Genomic DNA, 23,529 nt, shown 5'->3' with positions numbered 1-23,529 from the left:
CGTTAAAGACAGCCAGTTGTTTTCATAATCCCCTCACCACAGCTGCGCTGCCGTGACCTCAACCCTTCGCCCTTGTGGCTCTAGTGGACAGGGTGGCCCAGTGTGTTGGCACCCAGGGGTGTCCCCAGCCCTCCCGGCACCTCGGCAGCTCCCCAGCACCTCCAGCCGCCCACCTTTCCCCTGTCCGGGCCCGAGCTCTCACCTGCCGGACTCCAGCACAGACACCCACCTCCTTCAGCTCCCAAAACCACTCCAGGCAGACGAGATGGGCAAGGATTCACGGGTCATATGTGAAGAACCGTGTTCTTCTGGAAAAAGTAAAAGAGATTTTAATACAGATTAATAAAAGGGGTTTAGTCCTATTTTAGAAAACCTGATGAGGTGTAGGGAGAGCAAGTTAACGCCTGTTCACTGAACTGGACGGGCAAAGGACAGGGGACTGTGATATTCACATGACCTCAGCAACATTATTATCTATACAGCCGCAATACTAACCACTCCTTTATTACCCGGTTCCTAATTTGTCTGTGACAAGGCCGCGGTCTGACCGCGGGAATGGCGGCTTTCGTTCCTGCCGCCGCCGGGCTGAGGGGCCGCGCCGAGGGGGCAGAAGGCCGCCCGGACATCGCCGCCTTCCCTCGGCTCCCGCACCAGAGCGCCGGGCCGGGCCTCGAGAGAGGCCGAGTGAGGTACCGACCCCGCCGCCTGCCGGGATGGCCGCCCGGCGGGACTACACTTCCCGGCAGACCCTGCTCCGCCGCCGGGCGGGACTGGCCCGGGGCCGCGCCGCAACCCAAAGGGGGGTGTCGCCCCGCGGACTATGTTTCCCAGCAGGCAGCGCGGCACGGCGCTGCCCGCGGGCGAGCCGCTGCGGGGCCGCGTTGGGCGCTGGGATAGGTAGTCCAGGCCGTGGCGCCCGCGGCGGAGAGCGGCCCGCGCGTCAGGCGGCGCTCTGACCTTGCGGGTTTGTCTGGTCGCGTCTCTCCGCTGCTCCCAGCCCGCCGGCCCCTCACTCGCCGGGAAGATGGCTGCCGTACGTAGGGCCCGCAGTTACTCCCGCTGCGTGGTGCGCTTCTCCGACCGAGAACTCTGCTAATTTCCCCCCTGCGGGGAGGAGGACACACACGGACCGAGCGAGGCGGGGGGGGGGGGCAGAGACCCTCCGGGACGGGACGGCGCCGCCCGAGCGTTGGCAGCATGGTGAGCGGCACCGGGCCCCCCTCCCCGCTGCACGGCGGGGGGAGGTGGGGGGGGCGACCACCGCGGCAGGTGCGGGCGGAGGGCGGCCCGGCCCCGCCGCCCTCGGGGGGGACTGAGGGGGGCGGTGGGAGGGGGTGTGGGGCCGGAGGGGCGGCCGCCTGGGCCCTGCCCGCCACCTGTCACCCGGTGAGGCCTGTGGGGAGTGTGCCGGGATGCTGGCCGCCATCCCAGCCCGGGTGACAGGGCCGTCTTCCGCAGGGGACTTGGGGCTGATGAGCGGGGCTGCTTAATTAAGGGCCGATGTGGCCATCCGGATAAAGGCCTCAGCAAATCCCGCTGTCCTTATAGAGGAGCACGCCCCACCTTCCTCTTCCTTCTCTCAAAAACCAGGTGGCATAAAGCCACCGGGTGATTTAAAGGGCTCCATGGGCCAGGCACTCTACTTACTTGAGTTTGCGATTTACCATACCAGAAATACTGTTTTGATCAGTATTGCTTTTCTGGCTGCACCTCAATACGGATCCAAGTATCCATGATGAGAACGTGATCATTCGAAGTTAAACCATTTATCTCATTCAGGAGCTCTTAAAACTTCTTACCACTGTGATTAAAACTTCTTACCACCGTGATTAAAACTTATTTTTGAACACTGTTGCTTCTACCACACCGACAGAAAAATGGAGCAACTTCCTCGTTTTCTTACAAAACGAAGAAGAATGTTAGCTGTCGGTCCCTGTTTTCTATGTTGTGCTTGCTGATCCTTTAGTTCTGTACAGTTCACATGTAGCCCTGTTCAACTGGTGAGTCACCTTTTAACTGTTCCTGATCTTGGCTTTATTTTGCTGAAACAAAAGATCTGAACTATTAAAGGACTAGACATTACTGACAGTTTAGTAAGTCACTGTCATGCTCTGAGGAAATCAGCATGCAATTATTGATTGCAAAGCAGTTTAAGCTGTGCAAATAAACTAGTTTTGCATTTGGCAAATAATTTCTAAAGCTTTTTGAACAAATCAGAACCAAATCAACTTGGCTGACTTCTTTTTACAGGTCACAGTCTAATTCAGATGTTTACTTGTGGCATGCTGACCTTCTGGTGGCTTGACTGGCTACTGCTTTTCTCATGGAAAATTGTTTGAGCTGATCAGTACACACTAAGGATGTCTCACTTCCAAGCAGGATAAAGTCACTGTTTCATATGACAGCTGACTTGTAGCAGGAGGAGGGCCAACAGCATTAAAATGAATAGGTTAGATTTATCCACTAAGTAGTGGTTACAGTACAAATTCTATGAAGTTCAGAAACTATAACTACGATTTAAGTGTTGTCAGAGTTGGGGCAAGGATCCAATGTTTACAAGTTACAACCTGCTTTGGGTGTTGTCTCATGAGCTGTCTGGTAGTGAAGATCCTTGCTTCAGTGATACCTCTGTTTACTCATTTGCTCTAGCAAAACCATAGGATTTCAGCAGATTAAATAAATAGCGGAAAGGTTGTTCATAGAGATCAGTTTTCCAGTCCAGTTAGCCATGCAGTAGCGATGTGAATGAATTGCTTTACTGGTAAATTTAGAGGGATGGTCACTTATGCTGCCACTGCTGCCAGAAGACAAACCTTTGATATGAGAGACTTCAGATCACACATACACTCTGTACAGAGGAGGTAATGATGGAAGTCAAGATTTTGTTTGTAATCAACTTTATGATGTTTTTTGACAGCTTTTACGCTGTGGGCTAGGTCTTCGTAGTATCGTGTATTTTTTTGTTTGGACTGGGAGCACATTTAAGTTTTAAAGAGCATTAATTTTGGAAGCTTTTGGTCCAGAACTGTGACTGTGACTCAGAAATGAAGGAGAAGTAGGGCAGTTGAACAGAAACGAGGGAAGGAAAATCAAGACTCTTGAACAGGTTACTGAAACAAAAAGGTTTTGAGCATGAGGTAAACTTCAGTCAGCTTCATAACCTCCTAAATAATTTTAACTCTAACTCTTAAATTAGTTTATTTACGGACTTAATGAGTTAAGAGGTTTTAATGGGCGTGCCTTTATGCGCAAGAAGATAGTGTGTTGATTTAGTTTCTAAATAACTTTACTAGTCTCTGCATTTTGCAGATAAAACCAGACTTATTCTGCCCAGACTGAGAGCCGACTAGACATAATTCAGCTGCAAACCAGAAGCCTTACACTCTGCGCAGGCAGAGGTAGGCCTGATTCAGGTCAGCCCAGTGCCATAAAAGTCCACTTACAAGACATCCATTTCAGTGCTTGGTCATTCCCAGGCTATCTCTGGCCACTTTAGACGTAATGCCTGGATGTTAAAATAACGTGATAGGACTGCTGTAACTTATAGGACATTAAGTGCCTGCAATCAAATTCTGTAATAAAAAACTGTGAAATTTCTAAGTTATTTACTTCTTGCTCAGATTTAACGTTGCTAGTGCTTTGGAGCGTTCTGGCTTACCTTTTTTCTCTACCGAGAAATTCAAAATCTGCAGCCTTAAAATCAGAGTGTAGAAACAGATGCGATATCTGTTTACTTTAACCAACCAACACTGTCTGCATTATCAACTGTAAAAGATAAATTGACTGAGATATCAGTGAAAACACGTTTACAGGTGACAAGCCAGTGAGTTTGTGGTTGTTTTGGAAACCAGAAACAAGTGCTACAGCTGAACTCCAGGGAGGTGCTTGTCACCGAGACAAAGAGATTGCCTTCACATCAGGTTTGCCAGTATTCTGTGGTTTGATCATGAACTTCCAGATGCTATAAAAATTTTATAAATTTTCTGAATACAAGAACGCTTTGATTTCTGCACTTTGATTGTGCAGGAGGTAGAGATTTCTTTACGAGAACTTGGAAGAATCTCACTGACAGAATGTCACTTGAAGTCTTTTGAGCGCTGTCTACAATAGGAAGGAGTGGGAAATAAAATTTCTCTAAGGAGTTGTGGTCATCTTAATGCCAGGCTTGCTGCCTTCTCATTTTGCATTAGGTACTTGCCAAACTATAGATGTGAATTTCAGCGCAGAAAGATAGAAAAACTGGAATGCTTCAGCTGCAGGAAGAGCTTTAAACAAATGTCTTAGTCTTTGGGTTTTTTTCCTTACTGGCATCTTGCTGCTGTTGTCATTGTAGTGGCTTGTCACTGGTGTTCAGAATTAGTTTTCCTTTGTTTTAGTATAGATTCCATAAATCTCAGTATATTTCACAATGAGAATTTATTTGGATCTTTCTAAGTTTTGCTCCTAAACAAGCTCTCTAACTCCTATGTAGTGCCCTGTTAAGTTTAGTTAAAGGTCTTATTTAAGGTCTTATTTGTTTAACCTGTCTCACAGCTGTACCGTAAATAAAACCAGCTGTCAAGCTCTCATGCTGACTTTTTATTTCCTTTTATAATGCATTTCTTGTCTAGTTTCACATGTATTTTTTGAGATTGCCTATACTGTCCCATAATTATCGTAAAGTATCTATTGTTACTCAAAGCACAAAATTGCTAAACAGATCAAAACTACTGGTTATCTTTATAATGAGAAGATAGTGATTACATTTTCATTTCTTGTATGAAGCACACTACTATTTAATACTGAAGCTTTGATTCTATGCTTTGACTTAGGCACTGAGTGTATTTATTCAGGTATTATGGCAGAGTAGTGATGCATTTAAGCCTTCAAGTGATACATAACTAATCTGCGTTGGATTGATGTGACTGAAATGCAAAACCCAACTTCATTGGGTTAATAGGGAAGCGCAAACAATACCAGTAATTTTAAGACTAATTTTTGTCATCGATTAAGATTGATCTGTGGGGTAGGTGGGTAGGATGGGGAAAACGGGAATATGCTTAATTTTTTTTAAATGAGCGTCTGTGACAGTTGTGCATTGTGAATGTGCTGTAGGGACTTATGCAGACTCTATAATCATGTCTGACTGCTCTCTACTAGGCAGAAGCTGAAGAAGATTGTCACTCTGATTTGGTAAGAACCGATGACAATGAAAGATCTGGTGAAGCAAATCTTCAGGTATGTGTCTTAAGCGAGTGTTTTTTTTACAAAAATACTACTGCTGTGATTTAAACTGCATTACTTATGCTCATTTAGTTACCATGCATTTGTTGATCTCACAAATGCTTATACTGTCTGCCCCTCCAAAAGTGAAATAGATAAATGTTGCCGCATGTTCCAAGTGTCAAATTTAGTCTTTAGTTATCTGTGCAGATGAAAAGAAAGTTTGTGGAAGACTTGGAATTTGTTTGAAGAACTATAGAAATTGGACAGCCATTTCTGTATGGATCAAATTCCAGTTTAAGTTGTCACTGTTTTCTGGAGCAGAAAGTTGATAAAAGCAGTCTGATAGAAAAGTGTGTTCTCTTACTATACTAGATTTATGTGTAGTTGCTCTCCAGAAGTCGTGATGATTGCAAGAGACATGTGAAGTGTAACTTGAAAGATGCTGAAAAAAATGCATGGCAAGAATTACAACTTGCCTTGTTTCACGGAGCATAGTCCTTTCTTTTTAAAAGAGACAGGAGTGTAAGGTCTTATTTGTGTATTATATAAATGACAGCCTTGATTGTCATCAAGCTTAGTATGCTTGTGTACAAAAAATTAGGTTTTCTAAATTTTAATTTCAAGAGCTAATTGACTTCTTGCTTAAGATAACTCTGCATTAACAAGAAGAAACACCAGTCTAGAAAGAATACTTTCCTATGGAGTCTTAGGTCGTAACCATAGTACTAACAACTATTTCTTGAAACATCATTTTTTCTTCTGACCTGAATAGTCCAGATAAAAGCACTTATATTATTGAATGAGATTGAACAAATCCTTGTGCATTAAAAAAAAAAAAATACTATAAACCAATCGCTAACTCTGTGTCTAAACTCACTGAAACCATTTAAGACTTGGAAATGTAATGCATCATTTTGAAATTCTTTCTTGTGCTTGTACTTTATAATTTTTCCTCAGACGATGTTCTGTCTGAATATGTGCTACTAAATCAGCATTAATTGGATTTTTTAGGCAGAGCTCCAGATGTTCAGAGCTCAATGGATGTTTGAGCTTGCCCCAGGTATGAGTTCTAGTGGGTTGGAACCTCTGCCATGCAGACCATCTTCAAGAGGACCTGGACTAAAGTCTGTAGATGCCAGAGTGAAACAGGAGATAGCAAAAGAGGAAAAGGTACAAAACACCGGATGTATAATTTTGGGGATTTTTTTTGTGTGTTAGTATTGCTGTATAACTAACCTAAAAGGTAATGCTGAATTCACTGTAGAGAAACAACAGAGCTGGTTAACCTGTCTCCATACTGATGTATTTCCTTAATTCTGCAGTGATTTTTCTAGTTTTTATTCTTGGCTTAATTCTGGCACCTTCCCAGTCTGCTTTCTGAAAGATTGTAGGTAAGGGGTGAGCAGCAGGAACAGGGATAGTTTTTTGATTGGGAATTTCAGTTATGGCTTGTAGCACACGAATATGTCTTCTTACTCTATGGAACTATTTTATTCGTCTCCTTCATAGAGCGCAGTAGGTAAGATGAAAAATAATTCTAAGTCAAGTGACAATGTAGTTATATTTGTAAGGAATTTAAAAAGTGTTCTGTGTAATTTATTGTGCAGGCAAAAGAACTTTTCTTGAAGGCAGTGGAAGAAGAACAAAATGGGGCCCTTTATGAAGGTAATATGGAGGTCTACAAAGAACACCCTTATTGCAGAGGAATCTAGCACTTTCTGATATATGTGCAGGACTGCATGATGCCAGTGAACTTAAACTGCAGGCTAGTAGTCATTTGAGAGCTGAATTATTTGCATAAGCGAACAAACTTGCTATAAAAGGAACCATCATATCACAATTCTGAGGTTGAGATGAAGTTAAAGCGAGATCAAGGAGACAGAATTTCTAGCTTTCAGACAAAACAACAGTATTTTGAAATCTTGAAATTTAATGAAGCACTGAATTGCTTCTTCATATAGCATGCTGCTTTATGTGACTTTTGTAACAGTAACTAAGCAAGGCAATATACTGTATTTTCTGTGCTCACAGTTTTCTTCATTCCACTTTGAACAGAACTACTTAACCCATGGAATGTTCTGTTGATGGTTCTTTGTTTTGTCGTTGTTGTTTTTATTTGTTTGTTTTTTTAATTTACACAGCATGCTAAGATAGCTTCTTTAAGAATTCCTGAAGTGAATGTTTAAATCTGCTAGTTTTATTTTATGAGGTTTGCCATAAATATTTAAGATGCTGAGCTTGCTTGCCCTCTTGCTATGCTATCAGCACTAGCAAAAATGGAAATTCAGAGTTTTCTTCCTTGTATTTAGCTTTCAGAATATCTAGAGTAAGAAGCCTGTCCTAATTTACAAGTCCTGTAGGTCACTAGTGGAGATATCAAGTAATAACTGATGACGAAGTTTTCTATTTCCTTCATTAAAAAAAAGGAACATAGAATGTACGTGCCATCTTCCTCACCCACTAGAGGTTTTGGCCACCTTGGTTAAAGTGCAGGTGCAAAATACATCAAGATATGCAAAACTGAGAGTACACTGGAAGCTCCTGAACTCAGCCACCTGTTAAATACAAAATTTCCATTTCCACCATGAGAGTTTTCCCTCCCTTGCAAGGGATTTCTGGTGGTTGTTCCAGATTTCAAATGAACTGAAAGAAATATGAATCCCCAGTAGGTAATAAAATGAGTTGATTCAGTTTCTAATTTATTACGTGTTTTTACGGGGCAAAATTACTTTAGGCTAAGGTATTTCGTGTGTTGGGTACAGAATTAAATGTGCAGTAAAAAAAGACGTCAGAACTAAATGTGATATGTAATCTACCATTTAGGAAATTGTGCAGGAGATTGTGAAGGTTCTTTCATACCAACTGTTTTGAAGTAAATGAAAAAAATGTGAGGAAGGACATCTATTTAAGCATTGTGTGTATAAAACGAAAGCTATAGCTTCATCTGCTTGAGTGTGCTCCTATGTTAAACACAGCAGCAGAGGAGTAGTAACATCCTAGAGAGTTGCCTTCACAGGGGTGATTTAGGAATCTGGATTGCGTGAATGTGAATCCATTCTTTCTCGGTTGAGTTTGATTTGAGACTTAAAGAAAAAAAATGAAACCGCTTCTACACATGCATTTGTATGAAACCTTAGAGACATGGTCCTACACTAGACACATATATTACGGAGCACATATTGGGACATCTGTTTTCATACCACACTTTTATCTGCTGACCTGGCCCAGGTCACCAGAATCCAAGTGACATTTCAGCCTGCTTCTGAAATCTGCTGATACATAACGTTTGTGAGACAGTTATGTGCAGTAGCTTGTTTCATGTTTAAGTACAGTACAGGCCTTGCTGCAAGATTAAATGCTAAAGTTGAGACTGATCTCTGTTTAGCTGGCTGCTGGTATTCCTCATCCTCACCAGCCAAAGGATACTGCTACTTGCCAGTCACTGGCCCTGGCATGACCTCAAGGAAATAGGACACATACTTGCCCCAAACACAGGCTTCTCAGGCTCATTATTGTGTCAAATTTTGAGTTTCACACTCACTGATGTTTTATTTTGGGTTTTGTTTCATTTTTAAGGGTTCAAACTGAGGGAGAGTTGCACTCTTGTCTTGGTATCACGATGTGAGAATAGAGAGACATATAAATGCGTATATCATCTTAATACAGGTTTAATACCTTAACAGACTTAATGTACATACAATGAATCCACGTAAATTAAGAAGGATCCACAGAGTTAGCTCAGAAAAAAGACATTCTGCAGCTTAAATAACTGTTCCTTCCCACAGGGTGATTTTCCTGGGCCTGTTTCTCTATTCAGTGTTTGTGGCATCTTTGGAGTGTTAAAGGCAGAAGTACTTTCACTGCATGCTATAAGAAGCCAAATCTGTCAGGTTTTCCTTCATGCCCTGTAGTCTTATGCTTGCTACATAGCTTTTTGAAAGAGCTGCTTTCCTCCAGTCAGGTTCCTCATCCTCGGTTTTATAGTGGCTTGCTTCTATGCTTTCTGTAGTTTCCAGGGGTTTGCCACAGTAAAATTTACTTGTTTGATGTCTATTGTTACTGTTTTAAAGTACAACAGTATTTTGTTGTCCTTCTTCACCTTTTTAATATGTATGTCTGAATGACTGTATGTACTATACCGGGTACATGCCTCATCTTTCAAATTCTCTTTTACGTTCCTCATGGTTAATTGTGAGTATAATACGTAAAATCTTTGGCTTGTTGAGAAAGCTTTGTAAGTGCTGTGCAGCAAATGAAATCAGGATTTTGTAATGTTTTAATGTAAAATTTTGTACTCCATAACTGAGTTTGCAGTGGTTAAGGTAAATGTGTAAAAGCTGAAACACATCTGCGAGAGCTTTTTACTCTGAAAGAGTACATGAAGTTTTTAGTTTTGAAACTGCTTAATGTGCCTCTCTCCTGTATTGAATTTAAACCTAATCAGTTTAGATAAAATAAGATTTACTAGGAAAAAGCATTTTCCACCTGTTTAGTGCTTTTAGCTGAAGCCATCTGTGAAAAAAAATTTTTGCTTTGATAAGCTAGTACAGGCATCAGACATATTTAAACATTAACCCTTTATTTTCAGCCATCAAGTTTTATCGTCTAGCCATGCAGCTGGTACCTGACATAGAGTTTAAGATCACCTATACGCGGTCCCCAGATGGTGATGGAGTTGGAAAGAGGTGGTAAGTATGAAGATTTACTAATTAAGTGCATAGTAGTACTGAAACCTGAAATTTTATTTCTAAAGCATGTGAATGCTCTACTGTGATACACAGTTGTAAGTCTCTTTAACATTTGGAAAACTTCTATACTTTCATTTGAATAGACTGCTTTGTAGAAAGTTTACAGATGCATTAGTACAAGGAGGACTTTACTGTAGTTCAAAGAAGGTAACAGGCTTATTTGGAGCTGGTTAAATTCAAGTGGAGGGATTACAAAGAGTTATGCTATTACTTAAAAAAAGAAAAAAGCATCATTCACTTTTTTACTTTTGACTTCTGATCTTCAGATTTATGAATTATACGTTTAGGATCATCTACAAAACTGCAGATGGCAAAAAGGTCAATTAGTAAAAGCTTTGTACCATGGAATAAGCACCGTAATTAAGGAAGGGAATATACTACTGTTCTTGTGCTAACACAGCTGTATGGGAACATTTCCAATAAGGAGAGCAATACATTTAAAAGCTCATAGATTGTAATCCGAGCAGCCTAGTCTTTCGTCATTACAAGCATCAGAACTCGCCTTGCCTCAGCACACCAAATGTCTAGCGCCTTAAGGTTGACCTAACTTGAGCCCAAGACTTACGCTTGAGGACAGGGTTCAGGTTAGGGTAAAACTTGTGTTACAGCTCAGATAGCATAGTGAAGACAAGCTTCTGAAACAGAGCTTCCAAATTCAGTGCTTACTGGTAGCAGCCATAGACGCTGCTGATAGCAGCAAGGAATCAAGGGTTTTAAAACTGAGAATAAAAGAGGAAAATACAACCATGTAGGTGTGGTATTGCCAGCTCAGACTTGTTGCCCCAGGGCAGTACAATTTCAGTGCAGTACTTGACTCAATAGAAAAGAGAGTAAGATGAGCTAAGTACTTTATTTACATCTGCTTCTGAATGCATTGCTAGCATGAAATCTTTGGTATGCATTTGTGCACTAGGAAAATACTGGATAATAAATTACACTCATATAAAAAATTTGGTTTTCATAGGATTATTTTCTTATTTTAGCATAATTTTCTCTATTCCCTTCATTAAGCCTCTCTGTCCATCTGCCACTTACTGTATGAGTTTTCATTCAGTTTTGTAAATGTTGCTGCACCATCCCCAGCACTACGTGACAGTGAGGGAAAAACAGCCAGCTCTCTTTAATTGTTGTTTAAAAGGGTATCTGTAGAGGTGTGTCTTTTCAAGAGTTTCTAGTTGTGGTGGTTTTGCTCTCTGAATTACTGTTGTAGCTGTTTCACACAATCTTGGTGAGAAAAAACAGATTATACAATTACATTTCAAAAAACAATTTATAGCGTGACCTTTAGATACTGGGACTGGCTGTCATATTCATCAAAATAAAGGAAGGTACATTCAGTGCAACATCTTACTATGGTCTTAGTTAGGACAGGCCCAAACATAATTGTCTTTTGTATAATACTTTAAAACCCATTGGTAGGTCTGCTAGTTGCTTGCTTATGTTCTCAGCTCATTCTATTAGGCTTATTTAGAGGAGAATTGAATAATATTTAAAAGTGACTGGAAGGTCTCTTAGCTAGCTTGTATACCAAGTCAGGGGAAAGAAAGTGTTTTGTGGGGAGATCAAGGAGAGTTGTGTTTGCGGTTACTTGGTGCAAGCAAGCGTGCACCTGTTAAAGCATCATATTATGACATACAACTTAAATTTAGGGTTTTTTTTTAATATGGTAATGTTTTTTTATGACTTAGTAATCCTTCAAGTTTACTGACAAGTAACAAGCATATTGCTTCTGTTTTGCAATCTTGTCCTTGCTTCTGAAATTTTTTATGTCTGCTTGTTTACAGAATAGGTAAAAAGTAGTTTTCCTAAAGGAAAGTTTTCCTTCATTATTGATGAAAAAACCCACGGAGGATCACTCTTCAGTCAATAATGCAAGAGTAAAAAAAATAATTCCTAAATTGTTTTCAATGTGTTACATTGTGACAAGGATTACAAAAAATTTCCATCAATTATAATAATTTATTTCTTGCACACTGCTTATCTTTGACAAAGTAAAAGATCAGATTTGTCTTTTCATGGGGTCAAGCAATTCTTCAGTGACTTCACTAAAAACAGTGAACAGTGAACTTTCAAATCCAAAAAGGAACTGGAATTGGAATTAAATGAAAAGAAAGTTGTTACTGTCAGGTGGGTTCCAGTAAAATCTAAATGAACTTGATAGGATTGCAGTAGTTGTATTGTATGATGAAATGAGATTGCTTACGTACAGGAGACAACTGTATTGAATGAACGTAAGACAGCGGATTGATGCCAAGATAAGGATGTCTATCTGTATGTTTTGTCCAGTATCACAGTGTTGGCATTCCCCCTTTTCTAGTGTTGAGGATAACAAAGAGGATGACAAAATGGCTGATCTCCTGTCAGAATTCCAGCAGCAGTTAGCTCTTCAGGAATCTTCAGTGAAACTTTGTCAGCCTGAGGTTGATGTCAGCCAGACCCATATCTCAGGTATGAGATAAGACACTGTAAGAGTTCAGAGGCACAATTTATAGAGATGTTTCACTCTGACTTGATTAAAACATTTCTCTCCTTCATTCTAAAGCCACCTTTAAAGAAATGTATATAGTATCTTTTTATTTACTTTTATAGTTAGATGTAAAGGAAAAAAGATCATCAACAAGCTAAACAGATCTTTTTCTCATACATTATTTTACCTTTGTTGCACAGACTTTTCCATGTAGTATTACTACTAAGTAGAATTTTTCAGGATCAGTCATACTTAAAAGTACCAGCTTCTAGAAATGGGCTTGCTGAAGTACGTGTATTCCAGTTTTCCTTCCAATTAATGTTTGAAAAAGTGAAATGTGGGTATTTTTGTTTTGGTTTGCAAATATTTATTACAATTCTTAAGCGTGAATAAGAGACAATTGTTCTGTGAAGATTATGCATCTTTTCATTTCCTGTTTTAATCTGATTCTGTATCATATTTTTAGAATAAATATGTTTTCAGGTTCAGCAAGACTGAAAATTAGAGAAAATTAGGAAGGCAAAAGCCCAGCTGGAGCTCAACTTGGCCACTAACATTAAGGACAACAAAAAAAGCTTTTATAAATACATCAAAAAAAAGAAAGCCAGGGAGAATCTCCATTCCTTACTGGATGCTGGGGGGAAAGTTGCAACCAATGACAAGGAGAAGGCTGAGATACTTAATGCCTACTTTGCCTCCGTCTTCAATAGTCAGACCAGCTATGCCCAGGGTGCTCAGCCTCCTGAGCTGGAAGATAAGGATGGAGAGCAGAACAGCCCACCCATAATCCAGGAGGAAGTAGTCAATGATCTGCTTCTGCACCTAGACGTATATAAGTCTGTGGGGCCGGATGGGATTCACCCAAGAGTACTCAGGGAGCTGGCGGGAGAGCTCACCAAGCCTCTCTCCATCATTTATCAACAATCCTGGTCAACAGGGCAGGTGCCAGATGGCTGGAGGGTGGCTAATGTGACGCCCATCTAGAAGAAGGGTCGGAAGGAAGATCCAGGGAACTACAGGCCTGTCAGCCTGACCTCGGTACCAGGAAAGATCATGGAGAGGATGATCTTGAGTGAGCTCTCACGGCAAGTGCAGGGCAGCCAAGGGATCAGGGCCAGCTAGCATGGGTTTAGGAAGGGGAGGTCCTGCTTAACCAACCTGATCGCTTTCTATGACCATGTGACCTGCCTTCTGGATGTGGGGAAGGTGGTGGACGTTGTCTATCTGGACTTTGGTAAGGCCTTTGACACCGTCCCCCACAGCATTCTCCTGGAGAAGCTGGCGAATCATGGCATAGACAAGTGTACTCTTCGCTGGGTTAAAAACTGGCTGGATGGCTGTGCCCAGAGAGTTGTGATTAATGGGGTGAAATCCTCTTGGCGGCCAGTCACCAGTGGTGTCCCTCAGGACTCAGTTTTGGGGCCGGTTTTGTTTAATATCTTTATCAATGATCTGGATGAGGGGATTGAGTGCACCCTCAGTAAGTTTGCAGATGACACCAAACTAGGTGGGAGTGTTGATCTGCTTGAGGGTAGGAAGGCTCTACAGAGGGACCTGGACAGGCTGGATCGATGGGCCAAGGCCAACTGTATGAGGTTTAATAAGGCCAAGTGCCGGGTCCTGCATTTCGGTCACAACAACCCCAAGCAACGCTACAGGCTTGGGGAAGAGTGGCTGGAAAGCTGCCCGGCAGAAAAGGACCTGGGGGTGCTGGTGGACGGACAGCTTAACATGAGCCAGCAGTGTGCCCAGGTGGCCAAGAAGGCTAACAGCATTCTGGCTTGTATCAGGACTAGCGTGGCCAGCAGGAGCAGGGAAGTGATCGTGCCTCTGTACTCGGCACTGGTGAGGCCCCACCTTGAGTCCTGTGTTCAGTTCTGGGCCCCTCTGTACAAGAGGGACATTGAAGTGCTGGAGCGTGTCCAGAGGAGAGCTACCAGGCTGGTGAGGGGTCTGGAAACCAGGTCACATGAGGAGAGGCTGAGGGAGCTGGGCATGTTTAGCTTGGAGAAGAGGAGGCTGAGGGGAGACCTCATTGCCCTCTACAACTACCTGAAAGGAGGTTGGAGAGAGGTGGGTGTTGGCCTCTTCTCCCAGGTGAATAATGACAGGACCAGAGGAAATGGTCTGAAGCTGCGGCAGGGGAGGTTTAGATTAGACATTAGGAAGAATTACTTTACTGAAAGAGTGGTCAGGCACTGGAACGGCCCGCCCAGGGAGGTGGTTGAGTCACCATCCCTAGAGGTATTTAAGAAACATGTAGATGTGGCACTTCAGGGCATGCTCTGAAGGGCAGAGATTGTAGGTTGTTTGGTTAGACTCGATGATCTTAAGGGTCCTTTCCAACCATTAAGATTCTGTGATTCTGTGGCTGTATAACATAGCTAGAAAGGCTTTTGAAGGTTAATGATTTTCAGTGTTTCAGTTCTAGGATAGTAATCCAGAGACTTCCTTGAGAGATCTAAATTGTAGAGAGTGTATTTTATTTAATTTTCACAACTGTGGCATTGTACACTTGGGAAAGCATCTTTTCATTTTTTTCCAGTAAAGTCAAGATGTTGTAGACATTAAAGTGATCTCAGGAGGTGCCTCATTTTAGCAGCAATCTTAGTCTCTTTCTAGGTTTATTGTCTGCCTTCTTGCCAGTCCTGTGTGGCAATATCTTGCGTACTGACTTTTTATAGCAGAGGAAAAACTGTTGAAATCATGATGTCTGCTTCAGAAGTAAGTAGGCTGGAAAGGATCCTTCTTGGTCATCACAGTAGTACAATAGTCGCAGACCTCAGCAGCCCAAGGAAAACTGAAACAATGTGAAGCAATGCATTTGGCTGAATTGATTTCCTGTATTCCATTTTACATTTTATTGACATTCATAATCTTAGAATATTGGTTAACCCTTAGTACAGGACAGGATCAGACCTCTGCTATGTAACTGACATACTGGATATATTTACTTCCCCTCCCTAGTATATGAGCAATTTTTCATAGTAGTTTTTTTTCCCTCTTTTACACAAGTAAGGCTTAGGACCAAGACAGCATTCTTCACCGGAAATACTATAATATTTGTCCTACAGGGCATGCCCAGTATCTGAAGCAAAGTGTTTTAACAATCCCTAGTTTACTAGAAACTTAGAAACATGGACGGTAAGATAGATAATCAAAAACTTTGGCTGACTGGTGACTATCAGAATGGAAGATGTACACCTGTTAGCACTTGTAGCAGATTTTTAAGCCTTTGTAGCTCCCATTCTCTGGGACACTAAGAGTTCACATACTGAAGAGCTCCTCAATTGCCAGAGGCTGTTTTGTACCTTCTATCAATAAATGCATCTGCACAACTTTTGTGTATATTGGAACATTAATTTAATGGTTACAAATACAAGCAATATAGCAAAGTTAGGACTTCTCAATAATAAAACATAAAATCAAATCAGATTCATGAAACAAGATGTGTGTTAAATTAATACAGAAATTGGTGCTCAATGATGTATATACTTTTTATCATGTTAGTATTCTGAAATGTGAGACTTAAGTTTAATCAAATTTTATAACAAAAACAGTCTTATTGGATTTGTGGGAGTGTGGCAATGCAGTTTTTTTAGGTATGCTCTTTTACTAAAAATCAGAATTCTGATAAATGCGGTCTCTACCATGGCATTTACAGCTAGTTACTGTTTAATGTACCTTTGTGCCACTCAGCTATTTTTTCCATTTGATGTCAAAGCAATTACACTAAGTAAAATAGAGAAGTCTTACGTGCATGTGGTGATACAGTTCAAGCCATAGGCTCTGGCAAGCAGCAGTAGTTGAAAATAAATAAAGCCTAATTCCTGATGCTATAAAATCAGTAAACAAGATTATACACAACTGAAACAACAGAGGAAACTTAGGAAGGCAGAAAGTTATTAGAAAGAATTTTGGCTTAGTTTCCCAGGGCTTTCTCACTGAACTTTTAATGCTATGCCACTCATTACCTGATCCTGTAGAGCTTTGATGAGGATTCTGTCATTCTCTTGTATTACATTAGAAAAAATCGTTCAACACAACAGTGATATGTGATACCATTTTCAATCACTGTACCTGTACCACAAAATACAGAGTGATATGGTATCAATTTCATAGTGGATAGGTTGTTCTTAGGACCTCCTATCCAATACCGAACCTGACCTGAGCGGTTTTAGCTTGTCGTGCAAAAGCACTATGCTTTGAGGTAATGTTACGCTCTAGGTCAGTTTGAAGAAAATACTGCTTTGCAGGCACTGTGGATGTGCAATGTATACGTGGAATTTTTAGTATAACACCTTACAGTTAAACTGTGTTTTATGCTATCATCTTACCATAATGCACTTTAAACGCATTATTTTCGTTCTTTCGTTATGTGACTTTTTTCTAATATATAGTGACTTTTTAAATTAAAGATAATTTTTTTTGTTTCCTGGCATCTGGCTACAATGTGGAAAAAGTAGGATTTTTTTATGGGAAGTCAGAACTTGAATAATGGTCAAACCTGGAATTGTAGATAAGCCATCGATTTACAGGTTATCATCTAACAAGGATTTCTTTTCTCTTGGCAGTGTTGCCTATGGAAGTACTAATGTACATTTTCCGATGGGTGGTTTCGAGTGACTTGGACCTAAGATCATTAGAGCAATTATCTCTTGTTTGTCGAGGATTTTACATTTGTGCCAGGTATTGTAGTTAAGTTATCTAGAGTGAAGCTTCTCTCTGCTCTAAGGAAGAAATAAGAGCTTTTTTATGCTTGAGCATATGTTAACAGTGTGTAGAGGTGGATAATAAATCCATAGAGCAAAATTGCCTGTGTTGGAAAGGTGGGGGTTTTTTGTTTTTTCGTTTGTTTGTTTGTTTGTTTTGCTTTAGGCTGCTAAACTGTACATGTAGGACTATGTTGTGCTTTTCCTTCCCATGGTAATTTTCATGTTATGCTCCTCACAGTGCTTAATCGGCTTTTGAATACACCACTAAATGGTATGTTAGATAGATAACTTCCCTGTACTAAGAAGTGTTGCTGAAAGTCTTACTTGCTCTACCTTGTTTGAAAGTCAGAGTGGCAAGGTCTCCATTAATAGTGTCTCTTGTGTTGTCATCCTCGTATGGCCACGTAGAGAAGTGCCAGGCTGCTGCAATGTTCTTGTTCTGTACTTGGCTGAAAATGGCATTGTGTTCTTGAATTTTACTGGGAGGAGGAAGTAGCTTTCAAATGTTCCAGGAATAAGTAAATTAGTGAATGATTTTAAATTATGAGCTGCTGTTGTTCAATAAAGTTTCTTTCAGTTGCATCCAAGGTAAATAATGGAGTATGTTACTTTGATATACAAGAGCTAAACAAGGCTTGTGGCAAAGTTATGGGGTTTGCTTTTTTCTCGTTTTCACTAGAGATCCTGAAATCTGGCATCAAGTCTGTTTGAAAATATGGGGCAGGAGCTGCAATAAACTTGTTCCATATGCCTCTTGGAGGGAGATGTTTTTGGAAAGGCCCCGTGTTCGATTTGATGGTAAGGTGTACTTTTGGAAATCGGTATTTTTTTTTTACTGCATGTAACCATGACAGAAGCAGTCCTCTGGGTTTGATGTTTATAACATTGTTAGACCTAATCTGAATTTGTTTGGGCTTCTGAATCTGTAGAACATCGGTGAAGAGAAGGGAAGGGTGAAAGGGACAAAAATAAAAACTTTAATCTATTTAAGTAACAAAAGTAAACTCAAAAGTTTTAGATTATTGTTTTTTTCCATCTTAAATATTTCATGTACTCAGTTTTTGTTTGTATACTCATATCTTCCTTTCCTGTAGGTGTATATATCAGCAAGACAAAATACATACGTCAAGGAGAACAATCTCTTGATGGTTTCTATAGAGCATGGCACCAAGTGGAATATTACAGGTAGAACTGTAGTACAATGAGTGAGTGAAATGTTTCTCTCTTAAGTTCTTTAAATCCAGCCCTTGATATCACAAACATTAAGTATTCTCTAAAACTCAATGGAACTACTACAGTGCGTAAAGCTATGTACATTTTTTGAGAATAAGTCTTAAGAAGTAGAATTTATTATGATAATTAGCGATGTGCTTAGAAGCACATTTCATCCTCAGTTATACCATTCCATGTGGATAAAACCTAAACAGTAACAACAGTAATTTACATTTCTGATATACTAATTGTTTTCAGCAAAGGGAAAACGAGTGATTATACAAGAATTGTCTTTTAACTTATTTGTAACCAGTTGTAAATAATCAAGAGGCTGGGCTTTCTCAACTTGCTGTAAATACCTTGCCATTTATTTTCTCGGTCTGTGTTTCTGCTGTTCTTCATCTTGCTGTTCCCAGCATTTATTGTTCCATTCTGCCATCCCTCCTGAGGCTGGAAATCATTAATAGAAATCATTGAATCTCTTGGCTATTTCTATAGTCTCACAAACATCAGCATAGTACCTGAGTACTGTACAAGTTGTAGTATCTGAGTACAGTACAAGTTGATCAGGTCCCAGAACCTGAAAAAGTCCATATGACATTGTCCATTCTGTACTGATACTGTAATTAAGATTTTGTTACATTTGTCTCAATGCTAGGAATGGAGAAGATTACTTGAGTTCAGTTTTGATTCCGGGGTAGCCTTCTTGCTTTGATTAGAGGTGATAAAACTCAATTTCTGCTCTCTTTCATAACTCTTCGTAACTTGATTTTTTAATCCTCAAAACTCTCTTTTGATTTCTGATCTCTTTTTTCTGTTATATCATGTGTGAAGAAATATGTTTTCAAATCCTATTACCTATTAAGTTCTCTGGCCTTCTGAGAAACATCCCATGATTTGAAAAAAACCCAAAACAACAGAAAAAGAACATGCTTTTTAGGTCTGCATTCCGTAATTATATTTTTGCAGGTATTTGAGATTCTTCCCAGATGGTCAAGTTATGATGCTAACAACTCCTGAAGATCCTCAATCTATAGTTCCTCGCTTACGGACTAAAAATACAAGGTTATTGAACTAAAATATTTGGCTCTACTGTTTTCATCTTGCTTTTACTTGGCAATTTGTATTTACTTTTATCTCAGATTCTATATCCTGGCTTAGTAAAACAAGAGTGAAAATGCAATGTTATTTATCTTGTGTTATAGGTGTTTATAGTTCTCTTTTGAGAACTACAAAAAAATTTGGTCTTTGTGCAAAGATACTTATAATTTTAAGGTCCTGATACTGTAATTAGATTTCCTTTGCGGGTTGTGTGATTTTAAACTTTTACAGGAAGTAGATGGAAGAATACACGCTATTAGCTTGGTGGGTTTAGAATACTTTTAAAGATACTATTTTGTTACTGACTGCTTTCTTACACTTCCTTGACTGTTTGTGGTAAAGTGAAGATTTTGGTGGGATATGACTAAATTATTGCGTGATTTCATTTTGATGTTGGCACGAACTTGTTAAAAACACAGAAAATCGTTTGTGACTTCAGAACAGGTTTGAGCTGTTCACGAGAAGTCTGAGAATATTTAGCAGTAAGCTAGGTAGAACTGACTAACTTACCTTTACTGTCCTACTTGGGAAAATTAAAAGCAACCTTCCAAAATGTTTTAAGCATTTTGTATCATCAGTGAGCCTAGTACTTTACTAAAGGCAAATAAAGAAGTTTCCTTGATTATGATATGCAGTCAGTCGTCTTCTCACTGCTGATAGTTGAATTATAAGTACATGACTCTCTTGAGACAGGGAATATTTTTATGTCCTTGACACTATCCTCCTCTTAACTTTCCAGAACGGATGCAATCTTGCTTGGCCATTATCGCCTTTCCCAGGAAACAGACAATCAAACCAAAGTATTTGCTGTAATAATGAAGAAAAAGGAAGAGGTAGGTAGCAAAATAGACTAGAGGAAAAATAGTTTAAGGAGGGGTCTTTTTAATAAGTTTTTCTCAGACTATTCACAGAATATTTTTAGGCACATGAAGACTTGCATTACACCAGAGAATTAAAAAATGAATTTCATTTTTTTAAATGGTTTAAAAATAAAATATATATTAGCCTGGTGATTTATCTTACCTTTTTTCCCCAAATCTGTAATAATCTTTTTATTAAGACAGGTGAATATCTGCTTCATGTTTGAGCAACGGTTCTGCCTCTTAGGCTTAATTGCCATGTGTGGTGCTACTAAGTCACGTTAACAAACAGAAGGGAAGGGTGCAGAGCTCATTTTCTGAGATCAGTTTTGACTGCATGCAGTTGTGTTCCACAGCATTAAATAAAACTACATAAGCGGTATTCGTTAATTGAACTCTGAATGATTTGGTCAATTTATTTACATCACAAAAATTTCAGATTAACAAAGTGTCTGTCAAGAGAAACTTGTGAAGAGTTAGAAGTGTTACACTACTTCACAGTGAGTTTGTATAGTTTGGCTTATTTTACTTTCTATGAAAACCTCTTCCATAATTAACATCTAAATTGATGTGTTTTCAAGGAATACCTGTACTTACTTTTAAGTATCAGAGTTTAACAATCTGTCCTCACAGTCGTTCAGGCCTCAGGATAAATAGTTGCACGGTGTTTTCTTTGTAGTTCATGAAACTTCTTTTCTCTTTGTGCAGAAACCGATTGACTACCACAAATACAGGTATTTCCGCCGTGTTCCTGTGCAAGAAACAGATCACAGTTTTCATGTAGGACTGCAGTTGTGCTCCAGTGGGCGCCAGAGGTTCAACAAACTTGTCTGGATACATCATTCTTGTCACATAACTTACAAGTAAGTAAATGGGGAGTAAGATCAAAGAAGGATACTTAACTGTAGAAACACAGGTGACATTAATTTGTCCAGTACTAAGTACGGAAGATGTAAAGGCTCTGAGGCTTACGAGGCTTTAACAAAATGTCCTGAAAACAGTAGCTGGTCCTGATTTGATGTATCACAATGAATTTTTACTTTTAAGAAATACCAATATTTTAGTAACTTTTTTAAATGGTATGGAAAGTTTTCCTGAGTAGTAGAACTGCAGTATTTTAGCCATTTAAAGGATTTATGCACAGTGTTTGACTTCAGAACTGGATCAGGGTTGAATGACTTAGTGCAGTGCTAGTAAAGGGGTGTGGAAAACGCATATTAATTAAGGTGGATTTCTTTTCCTCTATGGATGTGCAAACTATAAATATCTGTACCCATCATGTGAGAACTGTAGCGTTTACAAACTATATAATCCAGCAGTGTAAAATATGGGTATGTGACCAGCTGTTCTGATCACTGACCAAGCAAGAGCCGTGGCCACTGTTCTTGTACCTGACACTAAATTACTGGCAAGTTGGCTGTCCAGATGTTTGATGTTGGCATTTAGTGGATTTAGGCCTTGTCTTGCAGTTGTCTTAATCTCTATATCCAGTGTTTTTACAGGGACATAGCTCAGCTTTGAGCTCTAAGTATATAAAATCTACAAAGTAAACTGCTGGTGGTTGGGAGTATAGGTAACTTTCATAAACAGAAACATTGCTTTTATAAAACCCAATATTTTCATACCTAATTTATAGAGAAGTGGCAGTATCACGGACACTTTTTTCAGCATGAAACCTTTACTGCTCAGGTTCTGCTCTATCTCTCAATATGGTGGTATCCTTTTGAAACTAGAATAAAGATGTGTATGAAACACATCTAGGAGGATGCCTGTTTTTTGTCACTGATGTTCAGAAATATTCTGGTTTCTTCTTTTTAAAGTTTCGTAAACATACCGGGTTTTGCTGTCACTCTGTGTTTTGAATTCAGGGTTCTAAGTGAAACAAATAAAAGGAGATTTTTTTGATTCAATATCAACATGGTGACTTCAGTGACATTCTGTGCTGTTTCAAGTCTTGGAGCTAATAATAAGAATGAAAGGGGAAAGTGGTTTCTTTGATGTTAAAACAGAAGTGTATTATATACAGTGGGATTTGAGCAACATTCAGATGCTCTCAGAACAAGGCAGAATGAAAGATGCTTACATTCCAGCTGTAGTTTGGTGCACACACTGTACTGTGGAACATGATTGATTTATTGAGGGACTCAAGGGGCAATTTGTGTTTAATTTCACTTTTACAATACTCTTTGCAGATCGACTGGTGAGACAGCTGTTACTACTTTCGACATTGACAAAATGTACACCCCTTTGTTCTTTGCACGAGTGAAGAGTTTCACTGCATTTTCAGAAAAGCCGCTCTAAGAAACACCTTTTCCCCTCACAGCTCTTGCATGAATAAAAGGTTGTAGCTAATGAGCGCTTAAGTTATAAATGTGTATATATTTGGAACATTTTAAAATTCAGGGGAATTTTTTGAAGGCAGTATCTTCTATTTGATTATGAGTGACTGGGGTTTTATTTTGAAGTCAAGCTTATGAGTATTGAACACCTTTTCTTTGTGATAAGAATTTGATAACAAAGTTTTGTTGATTGTTTTGTTGGGGTTTTTTTAAAATGGATTTTATAAATCAGTCTGCTTAAAATGTGAGTCTTCATCTGCCTGGACACTGGTTTGTCCCAAAGGAATTGTTATAGAGGAATCTCGCTGTCCGTGGGACAGTGTGTGTGGTCTCTGGTGAAGGCTTGAAATGTGAAGAGGAGAAAGTTGTCTTATATCTGTTAAACTGTGTGACTTAAAAGAACTTCAAATAAATGTTTTCTTTGAATTAAACTTATTTTGTTTGCCTTTAAGATCCTGCATTTTGTCAACATCAACATTAAGAAAAAACAATCAAGGGCAAGCAAGCATGAAGTATAAAATCTAACCACAGCGGTACATCCCCGCCAGTGCAGTGATGTCAGTGGGTCTAAATGTAATTAGATCTTGATAGAAGTTCAGTGGAGCCCGCCTGCTCGACAGGGTGAGCATGAAGGGGAGAGGGATGTGGGCAGTGAGTGGTTCTCTTGCACTGCAGGATGGGTTTGCGGGGTACGTGGCTCTGCTTGGGAAGTGTCACAGTGCAATGGTGAAACACTGGTGTGTACTGCTTGTGCATTGGCCAGGTGTGAATGCACAGGTAAGCAGGTGCTCACTGGGATGTGATTGTAATGTGCTATAACCCTTCATCTAACCTTGCTACAGATGCTGTAAACCCTTTGAGCATTTGTTGTACTAAGATAAA

At 39.8% G+C, this 23,529-nt stretch overlaps 2 protein-coding genes across 15 annotated transcripts in view; one reads left to right on the top strand and one right to left on the bottom strand.

The window, feature by feature from the left end:
- Positions 1 to 731, bottom strand: part of CILK1 (ciliogenesis associated kinase 1) — a 28,180-nt gene extending 27,449 nt beyond the window's left edge. For 2 of the 11 annotated variants that reach the window (XM_054194977.1, XM_054194986.1), the window contains exons 1-2: positions 496 to 731; positions 203 to 308 (exon numbers count right to left, since the gene is read on the bottom strand). The gene's annotated coding sequence lies outside the window, so the exon portion shown is untranslated. Of the gene's footprint in view, positions 1 to 202; positions 400 to 495 lie in introns of those variants that run through there. The other 9 variants (XM_054194981.1, XM_054194987.1, XM_054194975.1 and 6 more) reach the window with 5 other exon arrangements.
- Positions 732 to 941: 210 nt separating this feature from the next.
- On the top strand, positions 942 to 23,078 carry FBXO9 (F-box protein 9). 4 transcript variants are annotated; one of them, XM_054195149.1, is made up of 13 exons: positions 942 to 1,200; positions 5,140 to 5,217; positions 6,217 to 6,375; positions 6,813 to 6,870; positions 9,794 to 9,893; positions 12,271 to 12,401; positions 16,995 to 17,109; positions 17,815 to 17,933; positions 18,230 to 18,320; positions 19,317 to 19,412; positions 20,188 to 20,281; positions 21,017 to 21,171; positions 22,501 to 23,078. In XM_054195149.1, the coding sequence occupies exons 1-13, from the start codon at positions 1,198 to 1,200 to the stop codon at positions 22,607 to 22,609; spliced, it is 1,308 nt and encodes a 435-aa protein (XP_054051124.1). In that variant the 5' UTR covers positions 942 to 1,197; the 3' UTR covers positions 22,610 to 23,078. The 4 variants fall into 4 exon arrangements, with proteins under 4 accessions (XP_054051124.1, XP_054051127.1, XP_054051125.1 ...); XM_054195152.1 differs by having other exon boundaries at positions 973 to 1,200; positions 5,144 to 5,217; XM_054195150.1 differs by lacking the exon at positions 942 to 1,200 and adding an exon at positions 2,251 to 2,861.
- The last annotated feature ends 451 nt before the right edge of the window (positions 23,079 to 23,529 follow it).

This window comes from Rissa tridactyla, chromosome 3 (genome assembly GCF_028500815.1).
Source record: "Rissa tridactyla isolate bRisTri1 chromosome 3, bRisTri1.patW.cur.20221130, whole genome shotgun sequence".
NCBI lineage: Eukaryota > Metazoa > Chordata > Aves > Charadriiformes > Laridae > Rissa > Rissa tridactyla.
This window is presented reverse-complemented; position numbering and strand designations above follow the sequence as displayed.